Raw genomic sequence first — 16,032 nt, 5'->3', positions numbered from 1 at the left:
TGCTGCTCCCTGGCTCTCACCTCCCTCCTCCTTCCAACCCTGCTGAAGGGCTGGAAGCTTTTAAGGTCTCCTATGAGACAAGCAAAGTGGTGCCTCAAGGCTCAGCAGAAGGCTATTAGGGTGAAGTTTATCAGGATGTTGGAGGCAACTGTCTAACACTCCCCTTGGCCACAAGCTCTGCAGAGCTGTGAAATTTCCCTCTGCTTCTGAGATCCATGTCCTCCAGGTCGTCACCTTAACTAGCTAACAGCAAACCCAGGGACCCAGGGCAGGCAGCAAACATCTCCGCTATTGCTGGGCAATGGCTGCTCTCCCCTCCCAAACATGATCCATTCACTGCAGCTCGCCTCTGTGCCAAGAGAGTGGAACCCTTGTGAAACCAGATCCAAACGAAGCCAAGGTCATGGGGATGTTTCAAGATGAATGGAGCACTCCCAGAAGATGTGGGCCAACTGGCTCACGTACAAACCATTCATTCCATAGGATTCCCCTGTGTCAAGCCGCACATCCCATTCAAAACAAAATGAAACAGAAAAACCCCTCCACCCGGCAGTCAGGGCACTGGATCCCTTCCCCATCCACCTCCGCTTCCAGCTTAAACCAACAGCCACAAGCTGTTTGTCGGGTGCTATCCAGGATGAGGAGGACACTGGGGTTTCAGGTCCTCAAGAGGCAGCTGAATGCTGATAAACCCTACCCACTGGCCTCCAGCTCCTGGGATGCTTTACTCCATGTTTTGCTCCTGCAGAACCATTGCACAGCTCCATTATATCTCCTGGACAGCTTCAGAGATGCTGCTTGGTATTAAGCAAACACCTCAGTTTGGATTCTGTCCAGAAAGCCTATCAGGTAGGCATCACGGCAGCCTCCCCAACCTCAGCATGGCCTGAAGTCAATGGGATGTGATATCAGATTTCACCATGGGACTTTGCATGGGACCTGGTGATATTCTCCTGGCTTCCTCAGAGAATAATGGAGTGAGGGGTGAAGAGGAGGAAGAAGGACAAACCAGTCTCACCTCTTGTTCTGAGAGCCCATCGATGATTTCTGACACCTCATGCTCGCTGCGCGCGGCCGACATGGAGAGCCCACCGCTGCCCCTCTGTCCTACCCTGCTGGGAAAGGGCAGCGAAACACTCAGATACCCACGCTCCATTTGTAATCCACATTCACGACAGTTCACCGGCACTGTTTTCCTCCTTCTTGGTCTCCATAATGACTGTATCCCAACACCCCATCCAGGCCACCCCAACCCATGCTATGGGAACGGTGCCGGCTTCAGTCCTATGGGCTCTGACAGCACTTCTGCTCGGAGAGCACCGTCCTCTGTGTCACCCAGGTTTAGGCTGAAAGCCTCAACCAACCTTTCCTTACCTGTGTCAGCAGCCACCTCCTGGATTGTTACCGCAGAAGGATATTTCATACCCAACCCTACAAACTTTCCCCCCATTGCTTTCTCCTGTTCATCGCACCACAGCAACGGCACAAAGACATCGGCGTTAGCACCGAGCACTGCGCCATGGCATCTGGTCTGCAAACACCACAACAACTGTTATATCAAAACCAGCCACTGACATCCTTCCATCCAATATCACACAATAGAACAGTCCTGTGTCCCAAGGAATAGAAACTTTTCTTGTTAAGCACATAAAAGCTTAAAAACATTTCTCAGTACCATTTCTCCCCTTCTCTTTAACATAAAATAAATCCACTGATTAGGAAATTTGGATCCACCCAGCTGCTTGTGGGGCACAAAGGCAGGATACTGGCACAAGGATATGAGGTCCACACACATCGGGTGTCCCTGGGCAAGATCCCAGGGCTGAAATGGTAAGGACAGGGAATTTTCAGCATGGACAGTGGAGATGAAATCGTGTCTCCTCCTAGCAGGAAACAGTACGACCTTAATTATGCTTCCAATGAGGAGGAGAAAATGGACAGGATAGGACAGACAAGAGACATCCCCTTCAGTAAGACACTTTGCTCCTTTTATATCACCTGCAGTCATTCCTATGTCCACTGCAGACATGTCTTCTCCCTGCCCATGCTCTGATCAAAGTATATGCATGTATTAAATCACTGACATGGCCAAATCCATCTGTAAGTCCTGTACTCATTTAGGCCCACCAGCAAGACAGTAATTAGCGCTGTTGTGGCCAGCAGAAGGGAGCTGCCCCGTGCTCCGATTCAGCCATCCAGGAGATCAGCAGCAGAGGGGAGATGGGCAACCACACTCCCGACATTTCTCCTTCTACCTTGGCTCTGCGCTGAGCCACCCTGGGGAACGAGCAGCAAAGGCACTTGTCTGTTTGCTTCTACCTTAGACTAGAAGGGGAGAAAAGGGACTGACAGCCATCCCAGCCCGCTCCTCCCACAAATCCCACACCCATCCCCGAAGAAAAAAGAAAGGCTGTCTGATACCAGCTCAGCCCCTTCCCTACCGCTTCTCCTCTAACCTCTGCATGCGCTCTTGAAGTTCCCGCTGCTTCCGGATCTCTGGGAATTGCTTCTCATAGTATTCCCGCACTTTGCTCTCTTTGGCTCGACGCCGGGGGTTATTTTCGATGCGCTCCACTTTCTTTTCCCAAGCCTCCATCAGCTGGTCATAGCGCTGGCAAAACTTCTGTTCCTGAAACGGCAGAGGGAGAGAGGGAGCTCAGGAGACGTGCCTGGGAAAGGCAGCTCCTCCAGGCCTTTCCCTCAATGGCTGCTCACGCTGAGCGTGAGTCATGTTGCTTCAAGAAATGCCATAATTAGCACATGGACACGCTCCAGGGTCTGGGACCAACCCAAGGGTGAATTCTCAAAACATGCTGTCAGGTATCCTCAGGCTTTTCCCTTCCGGACCCAATATCTTTGATGAAACCAGGACTCTCGCCCAGTGTGGTTTTGCCCACCAACCACACCTTCTGCTTGAGCATCCTCCAGCGCCTTAGACGCTTGATTCAGCAACCAGTGCTGCAGAGGGACCCCTGCTCCGACACAGAGGACCACACATCAGTAGAGAGCAAGTCGCCTGCCTGAGGGCACCACGCAAGAAGAGACTAAAGCACAGACTTGGGAAGGGACACAGGAGGGCAGGAGATCCCATCCCTACTGTGCGAGTAGGGCGTGCAGAGCTGTAATTTTGGAGCTGGCAGCTTGCTGTGCTGAGGAGAGGTGTTCTGAGGCACCCTCACCTGGGCAGCCCTTCCACCAACACGCACTGACCCCAGCGCTCATGGCTCTCTGCTGGGAATGCCATCGGGACTGGGGCCACACGGCAGCTCTGCGCACAGGCCTGGCTCCCTAAAACCAAGAGCCGGGCACCTGGTCCCCATCTGAGGACATATGTGCCATGATGGCCCCAGCTCCACCACCATCCTGGAAAGCAAAACGATTTGTCATCTGCTGCTCCTCCTTTTTGGCCCAGGATGGGAGAGAGTGCATCGCCACTGATGGCAAACCCAGGCCCTGCCGAAACATGGCGCTGCATGAGGTTTTCATGCCATGTCCCTCCGGGTGACATCCTGACGGCACACCCACCCAGCCACCCACACAGGTCCAGCACCGCGCTCCTCCCTGGTATTTATGGGACTGGCCCGGTAACCGTAACATTAAAACACCATCTGCAACCAAATGCGCCTCCCACCACCACCACCACCACTCCTCCAATCACTTCTCCCTTCTCTGGTCACCCTCTCGCAGGAGGAGGACGCCCATGGACAGAACAGGTCCGTACTAAGAAGATGCCCAGCCACGGTCCCTGATAGCCGCAGTGGTAACAGGAGCAACGGTGCTTGGCCTCACGTGAAAGCAGCTGGGTGACCAAAAAGGGGTTGTAAGGTTTCATTTTGAGTGAAACAAATGCCTCTAAGCCCTAAATCAGGAAGCAAAAGCAGATGTTGCTCTGCAAAATACTCAATGGTAAACCCCAGGTCACCTCCCTTCCCCCCACACTGCTTTCCAGAACAGGCAGCTCAGCACCGACACGCTCAGCACAAGGCTCAGGACCACAGCAGAGGCAGAGGGAACCCGGAGTTCAAAGAAATAAACTCATCTCCTGCCATCGCTACCCCATGACCGGAGTGTCGGACTTCCCATTCGCACTCTACTCTTATCTCGCTCTCGGTAACCACTAAAATGGGAGGAAATAACAATGATCCCAAAGTAATGGAAATGTCCAATTCCAAGCCAGGAGCCTGGAAGCAGTCGTGCTGCAGACCCTGGGCACCACAGCTCTGCTGTCCGTCGTTGGGGCCAGGCACTCGCAGCAATCCGTGGCTGGCGTCACGCCCATCCTGGCACATGGCTTTGGTCCAGCTGCCATGGAGCTGGCAATAACCCAAGAGCAGCAACACACCCTGTGATCCCGTGGCCTCCGGGAGGCACCTCAGCAATAACGTGAGGTGGACAAAGCATCTCAAACCACACGGCTGATCCAGACTAACAATCCCCAGCTGCAAATAAATGAATTCCCACTAGCATGCCCTGAGCCAGAGGCTTTCCTGACCCGCACAGATGCACAGGAGATGCTTGGGTTTCATCGGGAGCTAAAGGAAATGGCCATAAGATGAAAGCAAGGAATGAGAACCAAAATAAAACTTCCCTGAAGCCTGCCAAGGGCAATCTGGCACCACGGGCAAGGAACTATAGGTAACGCCAACAAACAGCAGCAGCTCGGAGAAATCACAGCTGCTGCTTTTTCTCCTTCCTGAAGCAATGCTATCAGCCCCCTGAAAACGAGAGCTCCTGCCCTGCCAGCAAATCTGCTACATCCTCCTGCTTTCAGAGCGTCGCATTTGGGAAGAGGCTAAAAATATCCTGTGAAGTTTGTCAATCCTCAGCACTGGGAGGCAGCCGGGCCCCCGTGCTGTGTGCCAGCCCGCGACACGGCCAGGGCACAGCCCAGGGAGAGGGTGAGGGCTGCTGAAAAGCTCCAAGGCTTTGAAAGGTTTTTCATCCCCTGTGGAAAGCAGCAGGTGCTGGGTCTCGGTCCCACACTGCCACTGCCCTGGCATGGTTGTCAAGCTGTTTCACAGCAGGCAGGGTGGATTTTTCCTTCTTTTTCCTCCACTCTTTGGGACAACTTGAACTCTTTATCCAGAATTCCTCTTTTAAGGAACCAGTATTTGCAGATGGAAAAAGCAACACTCGATTTTTCTCAGCACAGTGCTCACAGCCGGGCAGTGGGGTGGGGAGCTCTGGTGGGGTGGACAGCACCAAAGCTCCCCACTTGCACAGTTCAGCCCTCCAGAGAACAGCTCTGTAACAAATCAGCCAAGCACTTCTGACCTGCATCTGAATTCTTAAAGCCCCTTATCACCACGGAGCAGAGAGATCCTGCCTGCCACACAACATTCAACCCCCAGCAGGGCTGGCTGCAGCATCCCCATCCAGTGCATTTTGGTCCAGCTGGGATACATGCTCCTGCAATCTTTTGCTATCCTTCAAAAGCCAAGATTCCAGGCACCTTATAGCACTGTGCGTTCTCCAGATCTTCACAGCTTAATCGCCCAGAAAGACTCCTGGTCAGGCATTTCAGGAGCAGAAGCATCCATTCCTTCTCCAAGCATCCTCTGAGCAGCCTTAAGCAAGCGTGTCCGTTCCTGAGCAACCTCCTGTGCCGGCTTTTAGCATCGGTGCTTCCTCCGCTCCCCTTCCTGGCCAGGCTCACCAGCCCATCAGCCTCTCAATCACATAAGTAACTGATGGCGAGCCAAATTGGACTTGACATGCGTATCTAAAAATGGATGTATAGTAACGCCGCCGTAGCAGCTGAAGGCAGTTTGTAGGCTGTGCCAAGCCCGAGCCCTCCTGCAGCCTACGCTCTTGCAGCTCCAGGGAACAGAGTAGCAATTTAGAGGGGAGGGGAAGAGTGAAGGTGACAAGAGGAACCAGTCCAATTCCTAAGCGAGCCCCATGGTTTTTGTCTCCCTGCCTGATGGAGATAAACCTCTCACATCCAGAACAGCTCCCTTTACCCTTCTCCCTCTGCATTATCACCCCTCCGATGGCAATTAACTGTCTTCTGCTGTGCTGACGGCGATGGAGGCAGGAGGAAGCCCTGCGGATCTGGGGGATCTCTCACGGCTCGACCCTGCAGGGACCGACCGAGCTCTGACCCCGCTCCAGCCAGCCCTGGGCAGTGACAATACCCCAGAAAGTAAAGAGCCTGAAAGAAATGCTGGCACTGAGAGGGGCTTTGCTAAAAATAGGGTCTGCTACAAAATGGGCAGAAAAATAGCTAAGCGTACCCATTTTGCAAACAGAATCAGCAAATGTATTCACTTTGCAAATTCAGCAACCGTATGTTGCCTATATTGTAGAATAGGCAAAATGCTTCCCTAAACTGAAAAATCCCCTTTCAAGGACACTGAATAAACTGGCTGGCAGAATTTCACCTATTTTGCATGATAGGCGACTTCATTGCAAGCTGTATTTTAGGAACCGTGCTCTTGCAGCCTAATTAAACCCTTTCCCTCAGCTCCTTGATATTCACAAGAGCGACTCGCTCTCGATCTAGTGCAGTAACTGGCCGTTTCCACCAGAAAGCAGCTCCCGGGCAGTTTTCTTCTGGTTCCAATAAAACCACACAAAGCTTTGCAATCCTTGTTTTGAGGAAGGGAATATTGATCCACTTCCCACAACCTCAGCTGCAGCAGGCACGGTGCCCTGAGCAGCAACTGCCACATCCACACTGCTGAAGATGTGAGCCCTGAAGCCCCTTGCTAGAAACCAGGAAGAAGTTTTATCATGGAAAAAACTAAACAAACAAATTTTCAGACACAAACAGGAGACGCAACCATCCCTCTGGAGTGCAAGATCTGTGGCTTTTGGAATATCGCTACAAAACAGGGTGGAGAAATGAAGCACAGCAAAGAAAAGGTGGACAACTTTATTCACCATAAATAAGAAAATAATTTGATTCATGATTCAGAAATATCTGTATTGAAAGCTGCTTTTAAAGGCAAAGCCTTCAAACCACTTCCCTGGGCTGATTATTTTTAATTTTTCCAACAATTTCTTCCAGCTGGCGTACTTCTGTCCCAAACAAGCACCAAAGACGATCAGAAAACCTGCACCATTTGTAACCTAAGACGCTAACGCCAGCACCCGAACCTATCCCAGAACAGAGACATTGAGTCGGGAACCAGTATTTGCATCTTCCACATGAAACACAAAGCCCTGTGTCATGAGCTGAACTGTCTTTCATGGAAAGACACCACAAAATCCACCTTCCCAGCTGGGGCTGCTGGTTGCTTCTGGCATTTCCCCTTCTGTGTTGGTGTCACCTCCCAGCTCCCGCTGGCAACTACCACAGCACTGAGAATGTAGAAACCCAACATATCCCACTTGAACTTTCTCCTCTGTTTTACGGACTTGGAACAAATGCCTTTGAAGTCTCATAACACACTTCCCCTTCCCCTTTACCTGCCCAAGAACCATCTCCTTGAGGGACACTGGAAATACCTTGCAGGCAAAGCTGCCCAGAAATGACCTGGCAGGGACTTGGCTTTTGTTTTAAATCACAAATTCCTAGAACATCGCTCGCTCTGTGGTCAGCTGGAAAGAGTTAGACCATTTATCGCACGCAGAGTCAGCTTGTTTCACACCTCTCTTAGGGTTCAATTACTCACAAAATAGACATTTATGCTGTGAACAGGCTCTCTGAGATCAATGAAGGGCTCTGCTGTGACTAAGCCTATCCTGGGTGTTTGCTCCACAAGGGGAACTTGCAGAGGGAGGTGCTGCCAGCAGCAGGATCGAGGACCATTCCTCTACATCCGAGTTATTTTAAGCATAAGAGATGCCACAGCAAGGCAACAGGCAAAGTACCGAGCGTCAGCACCTCTCTGCTGGAAAATGGCCTTTTCTTTCTCACATAATAAATTACGTTGCTTTGTACATATAAATTAAGGTATAAAGGAATCACTTACCCACTGTTTGCGAGCATGATTTCTCCTCTTAAAGTACAAAATTAACTTTTTCCGCATTGCCTGGTTTCTGTAAAGGGAAAAAAAAAAAAGATGAGAGCTGATTAACAAGTTGGCTAAAATCCAAAGCCTGGCTCTCCCCGCTCCCAAATGAATTTGCAGTGTGGTTTCCACCTTAACTTGGAATTGCATCAACTTCAGAGCCACAAATGTGGCTGAGGACCTCATGCCAGCTTAGAGAAAGACCAACAAACCCTCCCTCCAACACGAGGAACTTCACCCACATCTCATGGTAAAACCAGGACTAACGTTGAGAACTAAAATGATAAACTCCCAACTGTGCAAACGTGGCCCGTGTAGTCAGCACTGCACACAGGCAGACGCTCAGCTCCTTGTTTAACGATGGACCAAGCTGTTTCTTGATTATTTTTACATTTTATTCTGCAAAAACCCAATGGGGTCCCAAGAGTCGGAGGGCTCAGGCCAAGCTCTGCATGGCAGGAGGTGGCTCTCCCAGCACCCTGAGCTGCTGTGGTCCCCAGGACCAGCACGGAGGGAGCTGTCAGCACACACACACGCCTGCAAGGGGTTATTCACCCCGGGCTCCGAGGCACTGATAAGGAGGCACATATCTCCTAACCTCTTGCTTTCTTGGAGCTGTGCCTAACAAAGCTGCAAACAAACCAGCCAGGAAAGTTCAGCCACTTACAGAATCGAGACCTCAAGAGAGAAAGCAGCCACTGCAACCACAACCAACCCAGTGTCTGCCCAGACACTCCCTGCTTTCTTCTTTCTAAAGACAGCATGAAATAATTGCTCAAAGAGAAGCAGCAAAGGCGCTGGGAAGGCTGCACGAGCTCCCAGAGCCTGTGCGAACCCAAGAGCTGAGCTCCCGCAGTTGTTCCTGTTACTAATATTCACAGCAATAAAATCTCTAGGTAAAAGGTAGAGACCAGGGGCAAAGGAGTTTCCTTAAGTCTTTTATCCCGCTTAAGGGCAGAGCCGCAGTGTGTAATTACTGATCAGGAGCTTAACAGTCTCTGCAGGATTTAGCAGAGTGAAGAGACACCCTCGCTGGTTCTTCTCATTCCCCTCCTCCATCTGCTGGCTAGTGGGGAGTCACCCCCCCACTCCTTCCCCCATAAATCCCTAAAGCCAATCAGCAGCAAAGGCCCTGTTTAGGAAGGGGCAGCTCACTTAGAGGGAGGATCGAGGGAAGTCCTGGATTAATTTGGGGATCCAGAGCATCACAGAACGCATGCACATTTTTGACCTCTCAAGCCCTCTTCATGCTACATAGAATCATAGAATCATTAAAGTTGGCAAGGACCTCTAAGATCATCAAGGCCAATCATCAACACACCACCACGCCTACTAAAGCATGTCCTGAAACACCACATCTACATGTTTTCTTAAATGCCTCCAGTGTTGGTGACTCCATCACTTCCCTGGGCAGCCTCTGCCAATGTTCCACCACTCTTCCAGTTAAGAATGTTTTCGTAATATCCAATTTAATGCCCCACCCCTGGAGGTGTTCAAGGCCAGGTTGGATGAGCTTTGGGCAGCCTGATCTAGTAGGAGGTGTCCCTGCCCATGGCACGGGGGTTGGAACTGGATGATCTTTAAGGTCCCTTCCAACCCAAACTATTCTATGACTCTAATTCTCTCGTGGCACAACTTGAGGCCATTTCCTCTCATCCTATCCCTTGTTACTTGGTTGAAGAGACCAAACATCCACTTCATCATAACCTCCTTTTAGGTAACTGTAGAGAGCAATAACGTCGGCCCTCGGCCTAAGAAACGGCATAGGAATGAGGAGTATAGAATCATAGAATCATTTGGTTGGAAAAGACATCTGACATCATAGAGTCCAATGACACCTGTCCAGCACCAAACCATCTCTGAGAACCTCATCTACCTGTCCTAACCCCCCCCTTCCCCCCTGCCAAAACCCACTGCCAAGGCTGCACCTCCACTCCGGCAGCGTTATCCTGGCCAGCCTGCGTGTGGGGACACAGAGCAGGGCCTGGGGCCACCACTCTAGTATTGTCACTCAATAATTAGCAGGCTTATATAGGACAGCAATTCCTTGGGTGTGGGGTCTTCAACCACCACCACCTCTAAAATAACTACGGCTGCTGGAGGAAAGGCAGCAGGATCTGGGACAGGCATGATTTCTTCTCCAGCACCAACAGCCACAGTCAAATTTGTAGCCTCTGTTTAGTTTATCAAGGAGGAAACGCATGGGCTTGATTCGCAGTCCTAATAGTACCATTCAGATTTTGTAACTTCTGTTTCCTCCTCTTATTTAGTTACCAGAGGTACTGCATACACACAGAGTCCCCAGATACTGCCTGAGCTGCACTACATCTTCATTCCCTTTGACTTTGCCTTGAACATGTTGGTGCAACAACAGACCTTGAACAGACCAGGGCAGCACTAGCAAGCGGTACTCATAACTCCTTCCGTGAGCGGAAAACACCAGCTACCAGTTCAGAACAGATTCCAGTACCCCCAGCGCGATCCACACAACCCCGAAGTCCCGTGCACTCCCAGGCAGCACCAGCATCGGCAGAAAGCACAGCCAAGTGATGGGGCTGAAGGCTTCTGCAGAGCAGACACTGGGACCCACGAAGGTTTTCTGAGCAAGAGCTTGAATATCAAGCCACGTTCTCTGCTGTTGTTTCAGAAATTAAAGTGTCAGTCATGACTGAGGGAAGGGAATCTACTAAATCCATGCACGGGGCACTTTCTGCCTCTGCTCTCTTTTGATGACACGTTCACAAAGTCCCACTGTTGTTCTGGGCTGCACTGCAAAGACCACTCATTACATATATCAATAAACATTGCTGCCAAAGGCTTAGCCCTGCTGAATCACACCACCGCCTTTCGGTTTTGTCTGTGTCGTACATGCACTGAGGAGCGTCAAAGAGGGCTCCAGGCGACTGGTCGAGCTAAGCCTCACCACTCACCTCCATGCAAACAGCATTCACTTGCCTTTAAAAATTATGGAAACTGAGACATGGAGCTGCAGAGCTGTCTGCCTGCCTGTGCAGGGAGGGAGGCGCGAGGAACAAGGAGTGGGGCTGAATGCTCCAGAGCATCCAGAGCATCTTGAGAACCAGCAGCACCCAGCTCCCAATTGCCAGCCCTGCACACTGGGAGCTCCTCTGCCCACTCGTGGGCTCTCTGCCCGACCAAGTGCCAGCTCCTCACACACCCCCACACCCCTTCGCAAGGCACGCAGCAAGCTTTTGTCATTGGCTCCAGCACCACCCGGTGCTGCAGTGGGCAGCCGTTTGTCCTGCAGAGACCCCATCAGATGGATTTCCTTCCGAGGCTTCAGATTTGCGTGAACAAGCTCCGATGGGAGACTGAGCCCAAAGACACATTCCTCTTGCTTGTTTGGTTATTCCAGTTCCAACAGAAATTCTGACGCTGGGAAACTGCGGGGGTGATGCTAACAACCACCACATGCAACGGTCCCCAGCAAAGGGGTCACGGATTGATCCTTGGGGAAAGATTTGGCCCTGGAAGGGCCAGCACAGCTTAATCAACCCCTCTCCTCCCCACATCAGCCTGGGTGACATCCAGGAGCACTGTGAGGCTTTGACACGCTGCTGCTGCATCAGCTGCACGAGTTATCAGGAGACGGGAGAATAAATGAAGAAAATCAGCAGCTCTTACGCAGCTGATGGGTTGCCTTGAGTTTTGCATCACGGCTGACCTTGAAAGTGCTAATACAGGCAAAGACTTAATTGCTCCACAGCTGCAAAAATCAGGGATGCCTTGAAAGCCCCTGTATGTTTACCACCACCAAGGCTGAAGTAATCAGCATGAAAGGATTAAGAACAACAACAAACCCCCCCCATGCCCTAAATGTTTTTGCCACTTTATCTTTTTTTTCTTTTTTTTTTGCATAAGGTCAGCCTTTTAAAGGTTAACACAATCGTGGTAAATATAAATAGGCTTCACAGTTTATCTTGCTACACGTTCTGCTGTTACTTAGAAACCATTGCAGAGAGGTTAATTCGGGCCACACGTCTCTGAAGCACACGCTGTTCTCCCCGGGCAAATCAGAGAGCCGGGCACGACTGCTGAGGCCCAGGCGGGAAGGGAAGGGGAGGGGAGGGCTGTCTGCTGGGAGCCTGGCACAAGAATAACCAGCGTGGAGCAGCACGAAAGGTTGCTCTTGCAATGTGCCAACCCTCCTCCATCCTCCTCCTCCTCAGCAATCGGAATCCTTGCAGCTCCCCACCTGCAATTTGCCGTGGCACAAGAAAAGCACCACAGGTGAAGAGACCTGAACCTCTGAGGGGTGAAGAAATCCAGCAGTCCACAAGCAGAAGGATGGGAGGCTCCTTAGATAAAGCAACAGTGACTCTTGTGGACAGTTTTAAGTATTGCTGGGCTGGCACGCCACACGCTACGCAGGGTGGGGAGGACACATGGGTTCCCCGCCTTCTCCTCCTTGATGCTTTATCCAGCGCTAAGGAAGGACAGGCTGGGATGGACCCAGCCAGACACGGAGCTCACCCAGCTTCTGGTGAGCTGGAGTTTGGGGGCTGCCAGATGGCACATCCTCACCTTTGTGATCAACAATTCAACTAATCACTGCTGGAGCTTATCCACATTTCTGCCCTCCCTGCAGCCACGGGCTCCACAGCCCCCTTCGGGGAAAGACCTTCTTTCTGGTGGTCTCTCAGCCCCACGTGGTGTCCCCGAGCTCCGGCTGCAATGACACAGTCAACGCACATTTCCCATTTATAGACTTCAGTACAGCCCCACTCTAACGCTTCCCTCTAAAAGCAGCTCTTCTCGAAGGTGAGGACATCACGTCCAGTTATCTTCTTCGTGCCAAAAGGGACTCCAGCCCTTTGGTCACTCTTCAGTGCAGAACTTCTCCTGCACTGTCTCTGCAGCGAGAGGAGGAGACCAGCCAGTGTGGGTCACACAACCAACACAGCCTTCTCCAGAGAGACACTGACCTCGTGAGCTTCTGCAGACCCCAGGCATGGAGTTGCCTCCAGACGGTCCCCAAAATAGGGGCTCTTTGGCCACACTTGGGGAGATGCAGCCTTGCAGATGCGGCCTCAGAGCTTCTGCTCCTCTCAACTGCTCTGCAAATGCCTCAAGGATTTCTGTCCTTGTTGCTGGTGAACAAACCCAGTGATGAACCCCTTCAATCATCCCCGTGAGACCAAGGTAAGCTGAGCCTGCCGCTGAGGCTGTGAGTGATTGAGGCGTTTTCCCACATCAGAGCCCCATCTGTTTGAGGTCTGAGGTGGCAGAGGCTCTCCAGAGGGCAGGTCCCCTGCTTTAGGGGCCAGGTATCAACTGGACGAGCACTGCTTGAGCCCCAGTACCAGGAACCAGTCTGAAATGGGGCACAATCCAGTTGAGGAGACCAGGGCAGCCCACCAGTGCCCAGCACTTCCCCACAAGCACCAACAGGCAGGTGAAGGAAACAGAGAACAAGGCAAACCAAACTCAGACCTTGATGTCTGATTCCCATCTGCTACCAGTACAGAAAGCAGGATTCAAACACCGTAATTTTGGGTGTGATTCTGCAAGAGATTTTTGTCCTTGCAATCTCATCGTCACCCCACAGTCTCACTGACCCAGAGCCCCAAAATGGAGAGTGGTTCTCAAAGCCAGCCTCCAAACCAACGAGTGAAATACATCTCCCGCTGCGAGCAAGGCAAAGGGAGCCCTGTGGGAGCAGCAGCCTCCACCTTAACTGGCTTGGTGCAAGGTTGTTTCTGGGTTTTGGTTTTCACAATGGAGCCAGTCAAGGAGAGAACCTATAACGCTGAGTTTTGAGTTACTTGGCTCAGGTTCACATGAATGACTTGGCTATGACCCTTCTGGAGACTGATTTTAAAAGGATGTATGCACATGCACGTGTGTTGCTGCTGCCAAAACCCTGCAATAAGACTCCCAAGGACACAAAGAGCTGATGCGCTGCAGCACACCTGGGCAAGCCTGCCCACAGAGACCTTCAGCCGGTGCAAGATGAGATGGAACGAAGTTTGCCATTTGATCAAAACTAATCAGGGGTATTTAATTACACAAACGTCTATCAACAAACAACCAGTGCAAACAAAGTAGGGATGAAGCCTGCAAAGAGCAATGGGAAGGAGGCAGCAAGCAGCTGGCAAAGCCATTGTATGGCAAGATTGATCATGCAGGCAAGGGTCGGAAACGAAGGAGCCTCCTGGCAACTCCAGCCAAACAAAGCGCTGCCAGCGAGACTGGAGATCTGCAAACCGCAGGAGCCAAGGAGCACAGCAAGAACACTCCAAGGTGAAATCAGCCAAGGAGGCAAAGGAGAGCATACAGAAACGGTTGTGTCCTCCTGCTCCCACGTATCGCTGGTGCCGGGATCCCAAGCCGCAGCTCAGGGCAATCAATGACTCCCCACCCCTCTGGCTGCAGGAGCCCTGCAGAGAGGGCAGGGAGCCGGTCATCTTGCTCAAGGGTCACTGCACTCATTCATTGCCTTGCTCTGAAATGGCTGGAGCGCACAGCTCCAGCTGCTAATACACTGTAACCTACTAACCCCAAGGCAGCGCATGTTCCTGGAAAGTCAACTGTTTGGAACAGTCTCCTTGCAATATTCAGAAACACTTTCTGGGGAAGAAAAGCAAAGCAGATCTTCAGTTCCTTTACCCCAGAGCCCTTGAGCACTGCAAGGGACCAAAGCGCCAGCACAATTAGTGCCACTGAGAACAGAGGGACAAGAGGTCTGCAACTTTGGATGCACAGTGGGGCAGGCTGTATTTGTGCCCAGGAACGACAGTCAAGAGAAAGAAGCTATCTAGTGGTCTCCCAGCTTCTCAAATCATATCCTGCAGGTCCAAAATGCATCCAGCTTTGGAGGTTCAAAGTCATCACTATAAGTCCTGAAAAAGTTGATGCTGTTAATTCACCTGGTGGTTCACACCCTGAGACCAGTGAGATGCTTGTGCTCCAAGGAGGAGATGCCTTGGAAAACACAAGCTCCTTACTATAAGAGCCTGCCCTGGCCAGACCCCAGCACAGCCTGTCCAGGTCCCTGCGGTGCCTTCTCAAGATGTTCCCACCAAGGTCTTCAAGTTGGGCTGCCCTTGGGCAGCAATTACATCCACGACCACAGCTCTTGCCATCAGATGGGAAAATCATGCCCATTCCCTTCAATGTCTACGAGCTTAGGACTAAAATAAGACAAGAGCAACTTGACCCAATGGAAGACGTCCCTGCCGCCCATGGCAAGGGAGTTGGAACCTGATGGTCTTTAAGGTCCCTTCCAACCCAAACCGTTCTATAACGCTATGACTAAGTGCAAGTGCAGAAGCATTTCTGGCCTACAGTCAGACACGTCCTATGCCTCTGCCTCCCCTTGAAGCCCAAGCTGACACACCTGTGAGCCCAAGTGCTGCAAGATAATCCACCGCAAACCTATAGCTGGCTTTGCACTGTGAAGAGCAAGAACCTGAAGGGTGCAGAGTGTGTCTCCATCATTTAGTAATTCATCACAAGGTAATACTTCTGCTCCAGTGCATGCCAATAGAGAATAAAAGCGAAGAGAAACCTTGAATGGGATGAGCAGGGAGCTGCTAGGTGAATTTCTAATGAGGAAAACATCTACAAGCGCTAATAAAAAGACCTGAAAGAGAATGCATTAGTAATGACAGGGTTTGGAAGAGCATTTGTGTTACATGTCAAGCTTCTACTATGAATTTAGAAGCAATTCAGTGCTACTAAAACCCCTAAACAGCCAGTAATGAAAAGATGAGTTAAATTTTCCAAAGTGACAGATTTGGAAAGCCATAGTTAGTAGATTCTCAGAAGAAAGCTGTTCTGTTCTTTTGGGAGTAAGGCTGTGTGGGGGCACAATTCAAAAAGAAAGAGATATTCAGAAGATCTCTGAAGATCCTGACTTCAGGGTTTGATTCTGCAGAGGCAAAGCTCCCCCCACAAAAAAGCTCTCAGCAACCCAGATGGGTAAATATTAACAGTGCACACAGCTCTGCGGCCACCGGACACGCAAGGAAACCAGGATCACATGGAGCTCTTGAACTGTTTTAACCGTACAGTCGAACCCTGGCTCTCCAACACCTCTCTGAGCATCTCA

At 51.1% G+C, this 16,032-nt stretch overlaps 1 protein-coding gene across 17 annotated transcripts in view; it reads right to left on the bottom strand.

Moving 5' to 3' along the window:
- Window positions 1-16,032, bottom strand: part of NCOR2 (nuclear receptor corepressor 2) — a 251,275-nt gene that overhangs the window by 85,651 nt on the left and 149,592 nt on the right. For 9 of the 17 annotated variants that reach the window (XM_054082546.1, XM_054082556.1, XM_054082558.1 and 6 more), the window contains exons 9-11: window positions 7,920-7,986; window positions 2,442-2,629; window positions 1,019-1,115 (exon numbers count right to left, since the gene is read on the bottom strand). In XM_054082546.1, coding sequence (XP_053938521.1) covers window positions 1,019-1,115; window positions 2,442-2,629; window positions 7,920-7,986 — 352 coding nt within the window. The remainder of the gene's footprint in view (window positions 1-1,018; window positions 1,116-2,441; window positions 2,630-7,919; window positions 7,987-16,032) is intronic. The other 8 variants (XM_054082550.1, XM_054082565.1, XM_054082563.1 and 5 more) reach the window with 3 other exon arrangements.

The sequence above is a fragment of the Cuculus canorus genome, chromosome 17 (assembly GCF_017976375.1).
Source record: "Cuculus canorus isolate bCucCan1 chromosome 17, bCucCan1.pri, whole genome shotgun sequence".
NCBI lineage: Eukaryota > Metazoa > Chordata > Aves > Cuculiformes > Cuculidae > Cuculus > Cuculus canorus.
This window is presented reverse-complemented; position numbering and strand designations above follow the sequence as displayed.